At 42.7% G+C, this 15,214-nt stretch overlaps 2 protein-coding genes across 4 annotated transcripts; one reads left to right on the top strand and one right to left on the bottom strand.

Annotated features, from left to right (window-relative positions):
* Positions 1-5,239: 5,239 nt before the first annotated feature.
* On the bottom strand, positions 5,240-8,833 carry LOC120046126 (cysteine-rich PDZ-binding protein). Its single transcript, XM_038991103.1, has 5 exons — positions 8,722-8,833; positions 8,306-8,371; positions 8,160-8,214; positions 7,955-8,067; positions 5,240-5,752 (listed from the first exon to the last, which is right to left on the bottom strand). Exons 1-5 carry the CDS (start codon positions 8,735-8,737, stop codon positions 5,688-5,690), a joined length of 315 nt encoding a protein of 104 aa, XP_038847031.1. The 5' UTR covers positions 8,738-8,833; the 3' UTR covers positions 5,240-5,687.
* Positions 8,834-8,883: 50 nt separating this feature from the next.
* On the top strand, positions 8,884-12,746 carry LOC120046124 (phosphatidylinositol-glycan biosynthesis class F protein-like). Of its 3 annotated transcripts, none has more exons than XM_038991100.1 (6): positions 8,884-8,959; positions 9,432-9,694; positions 9,791-9,882; positions 9,981-10,097; positions 12,080-12,188; positions 12,299-12,746. In XM_038991100.1, exons 1-6 carry the CDS (start codon positions 8,899-8,901, stop codon positions 12,410-12,412), a joined length of 756 nt encoding a protein of 251 aa, XP_038847028.1. In that variant the 5' UTR covers positions 8,884-8,898; the 3' UTR covers positions 12,413-12,746. The 3 variants fall into 3 exon arrangements, with proteins under 3 accessions (XP_038847028.1, XP_038847030.1, XP_038847029.1); XM_038991102.1 differs by having other exon boundaries at positions 8,929-9,161; positions 9,437-9,694; XM_038991101.1 differs by having other exon boundaries at positions 8,929-9,161.
* The last annotated feature ends 2,468 nt before the right edge of the window (positions 12,747-15,214 follow it).

Raw genomic sequence — 15,214 nt, 5'->3', positions numbered from 1 at the left:
AACAACAAAAAACACAAAGAAAAGTAGAATTACAGTACAGTAATCAATACAATATGTTATTGTAAGCTCACGGAAAGAAACATTATTACTGTAAAATTACAGGGCAATGGTAAACAAAAAATAGTATTGTAAGGGATGGGGTGAATGGTTTATGGATCCCGCCTTCTGTTAGGGTCTGGCCACATCACCTCATCCACATCACAAGCAATGTCATCCCTGGCTAGGAAACAGGGAAAATATTGCCTTGCGTGCTGTATCTAACCATGGACTGACCCCACTTCAATGTCTCTGCATGCCTCTTCCGTTGCTTGCAGAAGAGGCATGTGGTTGGCGGTCATACACTTTCCATTGAGAAATGGGGAGTAAAGGGGCAAGTATACAACTGTGAAGTTATTGTGGTTGGTGAACCAGTCCCTGACCAGAGCAGCCCGGTGGAAACTAACATTATCCCAGATGACCACAAACCTGGGCTGCTCTGGTCCGTCCTGTACAGCTGCATTATGTAGTGCTTCCAGAAATATGATTATGTGTGCAGTATTGTAGGGACCCAGGGTGGCGTGGTGATGGAGAACTCCTTGCAGACTAATGGTGTCACACAAGGTGATATTTCCCCCGCGCTGCCCAGGGACATTCACAACGGCTCTGTAACATTTCGGCCCCGACGCCTGGTTTTAGCTAGATTGTCATTGATAAAGCTGGATTCAATGAACTCATGAGGCTGTGCAGCTGCATCAAAGTCCAGGACTCTCTGTAACAGAAAATGCATTCACTGTACCGTGAATATGGTGTTACTCAAAACACAGGACTACAATGTTTACATTTTCACACAAGGATAGGGGTGGGGGGTGGTTTTGGTCAGACACATTCAGTCAAAACTACAAGCTACAGGTAAGGCAGGTGCTTGTCATTGGTTAGGTTCTTTTTAACATACTGTACTGTGATACTGTACACAGTAACATCAAAACTGTATTACATGTACTTCACAGCACTATACCATTTTTTTTTATCACTGGGGAGCATAGACCTAATATTGTAGGACTACATTGTATTGTACTGTGATGCAGAATGATGTGCAACGATTACATACGTACTGTCTAGTGTAGAAAGCTAAACACATACCTGTTCTCCAGTCTAAATGTCTGTATTATGGATGCTACTGTGTAACGACTCAGGTTGGGCTGGACTCTCTGCCCAGCCTCCCTCATCGTCAGGCCATGATTTATGACATGGTCCACCAAAGTGGCCCTAATGTCGTCGGAAATATGTCTCCGTCTATTGCCTGGTCCCCTTCTTTGTTCTTGTCCTAATCCTCCTCCTATCTCTCTCCCTCTCCCTCTCGCTGCCTCCATGTTTGTGTAACAGTATTGCTTCCGTCCCTCTCCTCGCCCCTACCTGGGCTCGAACCAGGGACCCTTTGCACACATCAACAACAGTCACCCACGAAGCATCGTTACCCATCGCTCCACAAAAGCCGCGGCCCTTGTAGAGCAAGGGGAACAACTACTTCAAGGTCTCAGAGCAAGTGACGTCACCGATTGAAACGCTATTAGCGCGCACCACCGCTAACTAGCTAGCCATTTCACAACGGTTACACTTGCAAAGTTCTCACAAAAGAGGAGAGCTTACCTGAGGTCTATTTATAGTGCTAAGGCTCAGACTAATTGGTGTTCAATTACTGTATACATGTTTTCATGTGTGTGTGGGGATGTTGCCAATTTCAGGTATGTGTGTTTTCCAACTGATTGCAAGAAATGTCATTCTTGAACGAAGTGTCTAATGTAAGAAACAGTGTGTAGTGTTTTGCCAGTGTGTTGCAGAATTGCAAACAAAGTGCAAACAAAGTGCAAAGTGTGTTGCAGAATTGCAAACAAAGTGCAAAGCAGGAAATGTGTTTGGACTTTTGGTGCCTTTGTTTAAGGCATGGTTACAAAACGTAAGGTTTTGATGCTTTTGTCTAAGCATTCACTTTCAGTGTGTTAGCAATCGGCAAAAACTGTGAGTAGTACTTTAAAGTATTTTTACTTAAGTACTTTACAACACTGCATTTTGTTACGTTACAGCCGTATTCTAAAATGTATGAAAAATGTGTTTCCCCCTCATCAATATTGTCACACCCTGACCTTAGAGATCCTTTTCATGTCTCTATTTGGTTTGGTCAGGGTGTGATTTGGGGTGGGTATTCTATGTTATATTATTTGTATTTCTATGTTTTGGCCGGGTAGGGTTCTCAATCAGGGACAGCTGTATTTCGTTGTCTCTGATTGAGAACCATACTTAGGTAGCCCTTTTTCCCACCTGTCTTTGTGGGAAGTTGACTTTGTTTGTGGCACATAGCCTTGAGCTTCACGGTTTGTTTTGTATTGTTTATTGTTTTTGTCGGCATTTCCAAGAAAAGAGGAATATGTACGCCTTCCACGCTGCACCTTGGTCCTCTTTATTCAACAGCCGTGACAAATATTCACACAATACCCCATAATGACAAAGCAAAAACATGTTTTTTTTTTTTTTAAATGTTAGCGAATTTATTAAAAATAAAAAACAGAAATCTGACATTTACATAAGTGTTCAGACCCTTTACTCAGTACTTTGTTGAAGCACCTTTGGCAGTGATTACAGCCTCAATTCTTCTTGGGTATGATGCTACAAGCTTGGCACACCTGTATTTGGGGAGTTTCTCCAATTCTTCTCTGTAGATCCTCTCAAGCTCTGTCAGGTTGGATGGGGGGCGTTGCTGCACAGCTATTGTCAAGTCCAGGCTCTGGCTGGGCCACTCGAGGATATTCACAGACTTGTCCTGAAGCCACTCCTGCATTGTCTTGGCTGTGTGCTTAGGGTTGTTGTCCTGTCTGAGGTCCTGAGCGCTCTGGAGCAGGTTTTCATCAAGGATCGCTCTGTACTTGAATCTTGAATCTTGTTTCTCATGGTTTGAGTGTCCTTTAGGTGCCTTTTGGCAAACTCCAAGCGGGCTGTAATGTGCCTTTTACTGAGGAGTGGTTTCCATCTGGCCACTCTACCATAAAGGCCTGATTGGTGGAGTGACCTCTGAAGCTCTATCAGACTGACCATTGTGTTATTGGTCACCTCGCTGACCAAGGCCATTCTCCCCCTATTGCTCATCTAGGAAGAGTCTTGGTGGTTCCAAACTTCTTCAAACAGTATACAGTGCATTCGGGAAAGTGTTTAGACCCCTTGACTTTTCCACATTTTGTTACGTTACAGCCTTATTCTAAAATGGATTAAATCGTTTTTTCCCTCGTCAATCTACACACAATACCCCATAATGACAAAGCAAAAACAGGTTTAAGAAATTTTTGCAAATGTATTAAAAATAAAAAAAGGAAATATCACACATGCTAATTTACATATACATACATAGTGCATATGGTACAAAGGACATATACATACACATATTACCTTAGAACATTACTGTAAGAAATATCCAACATTCTGTGCATGTGCACTGTTCCCCTCCCCAGTCCAGGAGCATCTGACCAAGCAGATTGCCATGGCGATATCTGAGGCACTACAGCCAGCTGGAGTTCCCGTGGTTATAGAGGCAGCATGAGTACTTCACACTCTCTCTCTCTCACTCAACTCGGAATGTGTTTCAAACTGCTTTAAGCTGCTTGAAGTTCTGGACTTACAAATCACACGTTAATCACATGTTATCCATGAGAGAGAAACATGGCTTTTCTGGTGTTGGTGTGTATATTATAATGATGTGTGTGCGTGCACATGTGTTTAGTGATGCGTGGGGTTCAGAAGATCAACAGTCGAACGTGACCAACTGCATGTTGACCCCTGACCTGTGTGTGTGTGTAAAAATTGGTGCCTTCAGCTAGCCACAGTTAGAAACCTGACAATCTTAAAACATTCTACTGTACATAAATATACTGAACAAAAATATAAATGCAACATGCAACAATTTCAAAGATTTTATTGAGTTACAGTTCATAGAAAGAAATCACTCAATTTATATAAATAAATTAGGCCCTAATCTATGGATTTCACATGACTGGGCCAATCAGAATAATGTTTTTCCCACAAATAGGCTTTATTACCACCCCCCCACTAGTTTATAAGCCAAAATGTCCTACTATAGTTACACTGAGTGTACAAAACATTAGGAACACCTGCTCTTTCCATGACAGACTGACCAGGTGAATCCAGGTGAAAGCTAGGATTCGTTATTGATGTCACCTTTTAAATCCACTTCAATCAGTGTAGATGAAGGGGAGGAGACAGGTTAAAGAAAGATTTTTAGGCCTTGAGATAACTGACATGGATTGTGTATGTGTGCCATTCAGAGGGTGAATGGGCAAGACAAAAGATTGAAGTGCCGTTGAACGGGGTATGGTAGTAGGTGCCAGGCACACTGGTTTGACTGTGTCAAGAACTACACCGCTGCTGGGTTTTTCACGCTCAACAGTTTCCTGTGTGTATCAAGAATGGTCCACCACCCAAAGGACATCCAGCCAACTTGACACAACTATGGGAAGCATTGGATTCAACATGGTCCAGTATCTCTGTGGAATATTTCGACACCTTGTTGTCCATGCCCTGGCGAATTGAGGCTGTTCTTAGGGCAAAAGGGGGTGCAACTCAATATTAGGAAGGTGTTCCTAATGTTTTGTACACTGTGTTAATTTCTTAATATGTGCATCAATGTTTTCCTCTCTCTATGTTGCCATATTTGTTTTCATGAATCGTGTGTGTTCTCAATAAAACGATATCACTACGACGGCAGTGGTTTGCCTCTTCCTTTCTGTGTAACAGGCTGGATGTGTGTATGGTGGGGTAGAGTGGAGAGCCTGAGGGCAGACAGGACATTTAAATGTCAATGACTTAGCCAACCTCTGTTCTCTAACCTGACCCTGGGTTGCACAGGAAGTTACAGCATCCTGTGTCACATCATGATGATGTCAGAGTTTCTAAACCAATCACTGTGGGGCATAAAGCTGACAGAGATCCCACGTTCACGTGCTAGTCGGAATTAGGAAACTCAAGACATTTCCGACTAGCTAGCTGGTTGTAGTTATACATGTGCCGCGTTAAACCAGTTAGAAAGTCAGAAATCTCAAGAGAAAACGACTAGCAGGTGAACACGGCAAGACAGAAGAGGGTAATGACTCGTGATCATGCCTACTGAATAAGACCATGTACACTGAACAGACAGACTTGTTGTCATGTTTTGGTCTTTCGTCTGAAACTACACAAAAGGTAATAAATAATCATGTCATTGCCGTTACATATTGAATATTTTAATGCACTCAAAACATAACACTTCATATAATTCACAAAGAATCAATAAAAGGAAACTCCTGAATCAGAGCAGATTTGACACAACAGGAGAGAAACCATCAGTCCAGGTATTAAAACTAAAAGTAGTCTCCGATTTGGTGTGTGGAACAGTGCTGGCTACGTATTGCTGCTACAAAGCTGAAAATTATAGGAGCTTTACAATAGGGAGGGAAACTCTGCTCCACATCTGTCACACACACACACACACACACACACATACACACACACACACAGAGTAAAAACCCCTTGACTGCAACTCTGCTATGAGTGTTTTAGACAGGGGGTCTAAACAACAGGATAAAGTCGTCATTCCTCGTGCACACCTTCCTCCACCTCTATCTTCTCCCCTCTCCCTCCGGTCATCCTGGTGGCCTGTCAGAAGCCTGTCAGACAGAGGTCTGCTTGTAGTTCTTGGTGTCCAGAACCTTTTTCCCACACATGGCACAGATACCTGAGAAACAAAAAGTGAGATTTTTTATTTTTATTTGACCTTTATTTATACAGGTTTTTTCTCATTGAGATATCTCTTTTCCAAGAGAGACCTGGTCCAATAGCAGCAGGGGGAACAACATTTCAGACAAAACAACTTACATACACTAACACAACATTAAACAAAACTATAAACACACATACAGTACAACAATTACATATTACATTAAAAACACAAACATCTTGACTAAAAACAGCTGGCCTAAAAACAATTACACTCTATGATATATACACCGATCAAGTGTTTAAACTCCACCAACGAAACTAGATCATCACATTTTAAAATGTTCAGGAGAGAATTCCAGGACCACGGTGCTGAGTAACTAAAACTATTTCTACCATGACCTGTTCTAATTTTTGGTACTGTTAGAAGCAAATCAGAATGGGACCGTAATTGATATTAATTTACTGACCTGACTAAAAAAGAACAGAGATAAAATGGCATTTTACCCAATATGGCCTTATAAATTAGTGTATACCAGTGTTTAAGCCTACGCTAGGTCAATGACGACCAGCCAACAGCGCTGTAGAGATCACAATGATGTGTTAGACGTTTCTGATTTGTAATGCATGATACACTGAATCAAGTGCTCTCAGGGTAGTGGCTGAGGCCTGCATATATATATATATATAACATCACTAAAATCTAAAACCGACAGTAATGTACATCGTACCAGCTCCTTCCTGGCCTCAAAAGAAAAACAAGCCTTATGCCGGTAATAAAATCCTATTTTCAGCTTGAGCTTCCTTATCAAGTTCTCTACATGCACAGTGAAGCTCAGCTTATCATCAACCCACACACCCAAATATTTGTACACTTTAACTTGCTCTATAGTATGTCCAGCCAATGTAGCAATGACATGATTTGTAACATGCCTGGCATTTGAAAATACCATGCATTTTGTTTTACCCGAATTTAGAATCAGCTTTAAATCATACAGATTCTGTTGTATGATGTTAAATGCTCTTTGGGCTTTTAAAAAAGCTAAAGATAAACTACTACCACTTGAATAAAGAACCGTATCATCTGCATAAAAATGAACATCCGCTGTTTCAATAAGATCCCCAATGTTGTTGATATACAAAATGAACAACAGTGGGCCCAAAATAGAACCTTGCGGAACACCTGAGCACACCTCTATGGACTCAGATTTACAACCATCCGCCATTACATTGTGTATGATTTAATAGGTAATTTATAAACCAATCTAGAGCATGACCAGTAATTCCACAACATGTTCACCTTTGCACTAACACAGCATGGTCCACGGTGTCAAAAGCCTTCGACATATCAATAAAAACAGACACACAATGTAACTTCTTATCAAGAGCACAGTGGATGTCATTTAAAACCTTCAATGTTGCTGAAACAGTGCTGTGGCCAGACCTAAAACCTGGTTGCATTCCATTTAAGATGTTGTTTTCTTGGAAGTAGGTCTTTAGCTGCCTACTAACTAAGGACTACAGTACCTTTGACAGTACAGACAATTTTGATATGGGTCGATAGTTAGCGAGGGATCTCCACCTTTCAGGAGAGGCAGTACAAAAGCAGATTTCCATAACATCAAGCGTGAGGTTAAAAATACATGTTAAGGGGGAGCAATGATGTCTGCGGCTAGGTGTAGGAGGCGGGGGTCTAGTTCATCAGGGCCAGGGGATTTTTAAAAATCAATTTCTTTCAGGGCTTTACACACTTCTGAAACAGAGAAGGATGAAAAGGAGAACCTGGTGAAGGAGTGCACAGGGGTGTCAGGTAAATTTATAGGGGGCTCAATTATACCTTTGACCTTTTCAAATAAACTGCCTGCATCTAAAAAATGCTGGTTCAAGGCTTTCAGAATGGAGATTCTCTCAGTTACAATCTGTGTGTCGACCAACAATTGTTTAGGAAGCTGTGTATCTTTTCTGCACTCCAAACCTTTCACTACTTGCCAAAATTTGGATGGATTATTTAAATTTTGTGAAGTAGATTTCAGGTAGTGGTCTGCTTTCAATTTACGGATCATAGCCACACCCATATTTCGAAGACTTTAAAAGCCATTCAATCATCTGCCAAACCAGATAAGGGAGATTGTTATCAGGTGAAAGTGTCACACAATTTGCTTCTGAAAGAGCAACCAAAATGTAATAAAACATGTTGTGTGTGCTTAGGTAGATATAATACCTTTCTTGTAGGCACAGCCCTGGCAGTAGTGAGATCCTGATTGGTGAACAGAGCTCTTGCAGATTCTGCAGATGCCAAAGCCTGACTTTCCTGGCTTCCCATAAGGATCAAACCTGTTGACATAATCATATTACTGTAACATATTACTGACCATCTACAACATCAACCCGCTCCCATCATTCAACAAAAACAACAACGGTCTTACCTGGCCTTCTTAGATGTCAGAGCCTTGTTCTCGTTCAGCTTCCGCCCACCGCTCTCTAATAAACATAATACAATACTGTAATGAATTATGAGTATCAAAGAATTCTAAACATTGTAATACAACATTTTGTAACTACAATACTCTACCTGTAGTGTTTCTCGCTCCATCCTTCCATGTGTCTGGAGTTATCACCCTGCCCAGCTTCTTCTCACCTGAGAGAAAAAGAGAAGAGATAGACGAGGAAGAAAAGTTAAGAAATAGGAGAAATTAAGAAAAAAGATGGGGCGAGATGGGAACACAAGCACTTCTCGTTCGTTCTCGCATACACAATAGGGCATGTTAATTACGTAGACTAAACAACAAAACAAGCCTTCTGCAATAGTTTCTAGCTAGATACTGTTGCTCAGATAAACAGAATCAGCTAACGTTAGCTAGCCAGCTAACTAGCCAGAGTAACGTTAAGATAACTGCCATCGGCTAACACAGCATCGTTTTCTAACGTAAGCTTTATAACATGGTTTACGGACATAAATTCTAATAATCCTGAAAAGGTCGTACTTACAATTGTCGCAAACCATCTTTTCTTTGTTTAGACAAAAATCAACAATTTCGCTAAGAAATTGTACCTAAATGTGTAGCTCGTGTGTCAACAAAGATTGTAAACTTCCTGTTAATCTGGGACATCCGATTCTGATTTGTTGATCTCCCAGGTGGGGTAAATCCTTATTGGCTGCCAGATATGTCAGTCAATGTAGGGTGGGTCCAAGCATCTGACCTTGCTCGGCACCGTGTTTACGGAAGTGAGTCTGATGAATGAACACTACATTATCGTCCATGTCTATGTGAAATGTAGAAAAACTGTCACGTATAGATAATTTGTCTCATTTAGAATAGTAGCTACTGTCATATGTCTAAGGATGAAGCTAGCTAGGCCACAAAAACAGTAGCTAGCAGCCAAAAAACGTCAACGTCGCAACATCTCAGAAGCAAGAGGTTCTCAATGTAAGGCGATTCAGAATATCCACTGGCACTGCTTGTATCTTCCCTAGTTAGTTTGTTTTGTGCTAATAGCTGTTAAAGTTATTGCCAGGGGGTTTAGTGGTTCAAACTATTATGATGAATGATTAACAATGCAACCAGCTCTGTCTGCCAGCCCTGAGTCTGCATGTTTTAACCATGCCTTTATTGTACAGGTGGTTGTGTACTCGCCCTGTAACGGCTACGTCTTTTCCTTTCAGTCGATGTAACATGATACCATATTTCCTATCTCAGTACAGGTAGACCTGACCAAACCTCTCTCCAACACCATGTGGGACCAGGAGATCAGACAGATGGCGTCCAGCCACGCCATCATGGCGTCAGGGGTGTTTATGGCGACAGTGGTGCCAGCGGTGCTAGTGCCAGGTTTCTCTGTGTACGGGACACACCTGCTGTGGCTGTACTCTGTTGCCGGGGCCGTTGCCGTGGTCAACATCACCCTGTTCTGGCTGCTGGGGGTCAGCTCTCCCACCAAGAAACACACTATCACCTACAAGGTACAGAGGCACACACACATCTGAGGTTATGATCAGTTTTATATCAGACCAGTACTGAACAGTATAAGCTGATAATCTCCTCTTCCGCTCCCTCAGGTGTCTAGGTTGGTACGTTCCTGTCTCTACCTGCTCCTCTCCTGTCTGTCCTTCCACACTGTAGTGATCCTGTATGGAGCACCGCTACTGGAGTGAGTTCTGCCAAGAGTATGTGTGTTTCCAACTGCCACGATTGGGTGTGTCAGATTGTGTTGTAAGTCTTTGTTTCTGACTCTTTTCATTGTGTTAGGACTGCGTTGGAGACGTTCTCTCTGGCGGTGTTGTTGACCAGTCTGACCACTCTGAGGTGTGTCTGTGTCCTTGGGCCCAACGTCCAGGCTTGGATAAGAGTGTTCAGCCGACATGGGTATTACCTCTATCTACCTCTGACTCTCTCGGTCTCATGCATTTCCTGATCCTTGTATTCTCTCTCTAGTCAAACTCTCTCCAACTAGGGCTGGGTGATAATTCGAAATTAGAGCAAAGTTCCAAATACCTTTATCGCAAGAATCTAGGTTATGTTTTTCTGAGTGTTTGTCTTATTGGTCTCATCTCCTTTCCTCCGTCTGTGCTGTGTGCACTGTGCACCTTCCCACTTGCACATAGACACCAATCCCCTCCCCCTGTCACTCACAACAACAACAACAATGAAAGAGCATCTTCTTCCTCTCTGACAACAAGCGGTTTCAACTCGCTATTTGCATTTGAGGTTTGGTCCAACAGAATCTGTGATATGGACACCAAAACACATTGAGACATTATTTTACTGTAATAGAGAACTTCAACTTTGTAAAGGTATCCTTTTTATGTCTCAACTCCCAAAATGTAGAACAGAACAGAGCCTACAAGACGGGAGTATCAATGAACATGATTGTGAAAAATTTACTGTATGCTCAGTTTTTCACGTGTGGCATTGTGGTACCGCTAGCAGCATTTTAGCCAGACTGTTATGTGCTGGCTGTCTAGTCTGTGTTTTGTAAATGTGCCATGAGCATAAAAATACGTATTTATATAAGGAACAGGCAATGTTGTTCAAACAGTTGGAGACCGACAGGCGGGTGTATTCATAACAGTTCCACTGTTCTACCTGGTTAGCAAGCAAATAGATACAAGTTGGCTTTAATATAAATATAAAGATTAGCTGGCTACTCACTAGCAGGTGGGCTTGTGCTAGAGAGATTGTTTGAGACCTGTGTTCATTTCCTATTATACCTGCTACCAGAAGTTGGTCATTATTAGTGGTTGTGCATGCTTCAGCTTACATTTGTTACAAAAAATGCATTTTCATAGACAGACTTGAGAGCCAGATAAGTGATTTATTGCAGCAACAACAAAAAGCAGGTTAAACGATTTTGATCAAATAATTAAATTAGGGTTGAAGGCTTATATTTAGGCCTAGGTACAATTGTACCTGAATTCATTTGATTATTCCCGACTGTTTGAAATGTAGTGTATTGATAATTAATTGTGCAACAAAGCTTATTTAGAAAAAATATATATATGTTTTTCGAGATATCGTGAATACGTTAGGGAAAAAAAGATTTTTAAGCCATGTCACCCAGCTCTTTCTCCAACTCCTTCTTTCTCTCTGCTGCTCTCTCTCGTATGTCCACTAGGAGGCAGTCTTCACAACTACATCACAAGCTTCACAATGAAGATGATTTGTGTGTTAAATATCTATATAGTGCCTATAGATAGTCTACACCCGCTTGAACTTTTGTCACATTTTGCTGGCTTAAAATTAAATCTAAAAAATTCTTCCTACAGATCTACACAACCTATACTTTTTAAATTATAGAACATTTTCCAAATTAAGAAAAAAAACTAACTGAAACATAATTGGTTAAGTCTCAACCCACCTGAGTTAATACTAGGTGGAAGCTCCTTTGTCAGTCATTACCACTGTTTATCATTTTCATTAAGATTCTACCAACTTTGCACAACTCTTAGGGCAACATATATCCATAGATTTTGTCAACATCGCTCAGGCTCAGTAAATTTGGTTGGGAGTCATTGATGGGCAGCGGTATTTAAACCTTGTCTATGATTTTATTTTAAAGCAGATTTAAGTCAGCACTGAAACTAGACCACTCAGGAACACTCAGCACTTCTTAGAAAGCCATTATGGTGCGTCTTTTACATAAATGTGTGTAATTGTTCCGCAGAAAAATAAAACCCTATCATAGGATTACGTTTTCAGAAGACAGGTAGGTTTTCTTGTAACGTCTTACGTTTGCTCCTTTCATATTTCTGTTGATCCTAACAAACTCCATAGTCCCTGCCTGTGACAAGTATACCCATAACATGATGCTGCCACCACAATACACAATAGTTGTGTGTGTGTTTCAGGGCCATGTCGGTGTGGGACACCTCTCTACAGATGGTGGTCGGCTGCAGTGTTGTCGGAGCCTGGCTAGGAGCCTTCCCCATCCCATTGGACTGGGACCGGCCCTGGCAGGTCAGAACACACACAGAAAGGCCATGAGTAGATTGACACAATTCCTTACTTTCATATCAGCAAGCCTTGTCTGTTCTACACATTGATTTTCTATCTACAATTGTCTGTAGGTGTGGCCCGTCTCCTGCAGTCTGGGTGCAGTGATTGGCTACCTGACTGGGCTAGTCGCCGCTCCCGCCTGGATCCACTGGCACCGCAAACACCTCACCTACAAGATCAAGTGATGGACTGGGGAGAGAGTGAGGAAGTGATGGACTGGGGAGAGAGTGAGTGAGGAATTGATGGACTGGGGAGAGAGTGAGTGAGGAAGTGATGGACTGGGGAGAGAGTGAGTGAGGAAGTGATGGACTGGGGAGAGAGTGTGCGTTTCTGTACGTGCATATGGTTTATATGTCAGTCCTCCAGGCAGCTGACTAATTATCCCTGTAGTAATCCTGCTGTATTCCATTGGTATCTGAATATGTACTGGACTGTTGGAGTGAACAGATTCTCTCCTGTATGTTGCCTAAAAAAGATTCCAGACTTCCCCCTTTTGACAAATAAAGTCTTAGTTCTCTACATACGTTTTCTTTCTATTCCTCTGATTATGGTTGATCCAATAGGCTTGTAACTGGGTAATTACAGACAACAAAACAGTGACCGCCACAGCTGTGCATTACACACGGCTCCAATTACTCTAGCTGCCATCTTTCAATATCACGACTTCATTGATTCATTTTCTGTACTATGGCAAGGCTGTGTGTGTGTTGCTGTGTACTGAAAGGTAATTTGTCTTTTGTTCCTCCCTGGAGAACTGCTCCAATCTTTACCTTGTGTTCGGGGGAGGGAGAAAGGGAAGGGGGTAGAGTGTGCGGAAAGAAAGAGAGTGGGGGGAAAGAGGAGAAAAGGGAAAAGGGGGAGGGAGTGCAATAAGGGAGTGAGTGGGTTCTGAAATGGGCTGTGGAATGAGTCAATACTCTAATAGAGGGATTAATATTTCATGACCATTTGTCTTCAGCGGTCTGATCATACAAGCTCTCCCTCACTTTTATTACCCTCTCCCCCCTCCACACTGCCTTTTCTCTGTTTACCTCAAGCTTTCTCCCTCTTCTTGGTGACAGGTAGAGTTACTAACATGCTGTTCTCTCCAGTCACTCTCTCCCTCCCTCTCTAAAAGAAGGAACAATAGAACACACGATAGAGAGCTGTAGTGGGTCGTCGTGACACAATCACAGAGAAAGGGTGAAGGAGGGAGAGACACCGGATTGGACGAGGAGAGACGGGGTAGATGTATTGTATGTGTAGCCTTGTGGAATAAGCTGGGCAGCCTAGTGTCAGCCAAGCCAAGGGAACCTGTAGATGTAAAACCTTAGCAAATAAAATGAGGAAAGAGCCTGACATGTCTCTATGGCTTATAGAGGCAAAGAGGAGCATCCGGCATAACACCACAGCCAGCCACCCACTCCACAAGAGACGAAGGGCGTCCAAGAGCCAAGTGAACAGCAGCTCAGACTGCACCAGACGGAGGTCTTTCAGAAACACACACTTACTCTGGCAGACCTGTGGTGCAGAAGTCTGTAGGCTGTATAAAGCTGTGTGGGAATAGGTCTGTCACATCCATTCTAAAGCTGTCGGTCAGAGAGAGCCAATGTTGTTCAGTGCATTCGAAAAGTATTCAAACCCCTTGAATTTTTCCACATTTTGTTAAGCCACAGCCTTATTGTAAAATGGATTACATCGTTTCCCCCCCTCAATCTACACACAATACCCCATATTGACAAAGCAAAAACTGTTTTTTAGAAATGTTTGCAAATGGTAAAATAAAAACTATCACATTTACATAAGTATTCAGACTCTTTACTCAGTACTTTGTTGAAGCACTTTTGGCAGTGATTACAGCCTCGAGTCTTCTTGGGTATGATGCTACAAGCTTGGCACACCTGTATTTGGGGAGTTTCTCCAATTCTTCTCTGCAGATCCTCTCAAGCTGTCAGGTTGGATGGAGTTCAGGGTCAATCAATCAAATGTATTCATAAAGCCCTTCTTACATCAGCTGATGTCACAAAGTGCTGTACAGAAACCCAGCCTAAAACCCCAAACAGCAAGCAAAGCAGGTGCAGAAGCACGGTGGCTAGGAAAAGACCCCTATAAAGGCCGGAACCTAGGAAGAAACCTAGAGAGGAACCAGGATATGAGGGGTGGCCAGTCCTCTTCTGGCTGTGCCGGGTGGAGATTATAACAGAACATGGGCAAGATGTTCAAATGTTCATAGATGACCAGCAGGGTCAAATAATAATAATCACGGGTCAAGTCCGGGCTCTGGCTGGGCCACTCAAGGACATTCAGAGACTTGTACCAAAGCCACTCCTGCGTTGTCCTGGCTGTGTGCTTAGGGTCGTTGTCCTGTTGGAAGGTGAACCTTCGCCCCAGTGAGGTTCTGAGTGCTCTGGAGCAGGTTTTCATCAAGGATCTCTCTGTACTTGGCTCTGTTCATCTTTCTTTTGATCCTAACTAGTCTCCCAGTCCCTACTACTAAAAAACATCCCCACAGCATGATGCTGCCACCACCATGCTTCACCGTAGGGATGGTGCCAGGTTTCCTCCAGACATGACACTTGGCATTCAGGTCAAATAATTCAAGGTGCCTTTTGGTAAACTCCAAACAGGCTGTCATGTGCCTTTTACTGAGGAGTGGCTTCCGTCTGGCCACTCTACCATAAAGGCCTGATTGGTGGAGTGCTGCAGAGATGGTCTCCCATCTCCACAGAGGAACTATGGAGCTCTGTCAGAGTGACCATCGGGTTCTTGGTCACCTCCCTGACCAAGACCCTTTCTCCCCGATTGCTAAGTTTGGCCGGGCGGCCAGCTCTAGGAAGTCTTGGTGGTTCCAAACTTCTTCCATTTAAGAATGATGGAGGCCACTGTGTTCTTGGGGACCTTCAATTCTACAGAATTTCTTTGGTACCCATCCCCAGATCTGTGCCTCGGAGCAGACGAGACACAGTTGGGTGCTTTGGGAACCATGCCAATAAAGGACAGAGGATCAC

Source organism: Salvelinus namaycush, chromosome 4 (genome assembly GCF_016432855.1).
Source record: "Salvelinus namaycush isolate Seneca chromosome 4, SaNama_1.0, whole genome shotgun sequence".
Lineage (NCBI taxonomy): Eukaryota > Metazoa > Chordata > Actinopteri > Salmoniformes > Salmonidae > Salvelinus > Salvelinus namaycush.
Note: the sequence above shows the minus strand (reverse complement) of the source record. Positions and strands in the feature narration are given on the sequence as shown.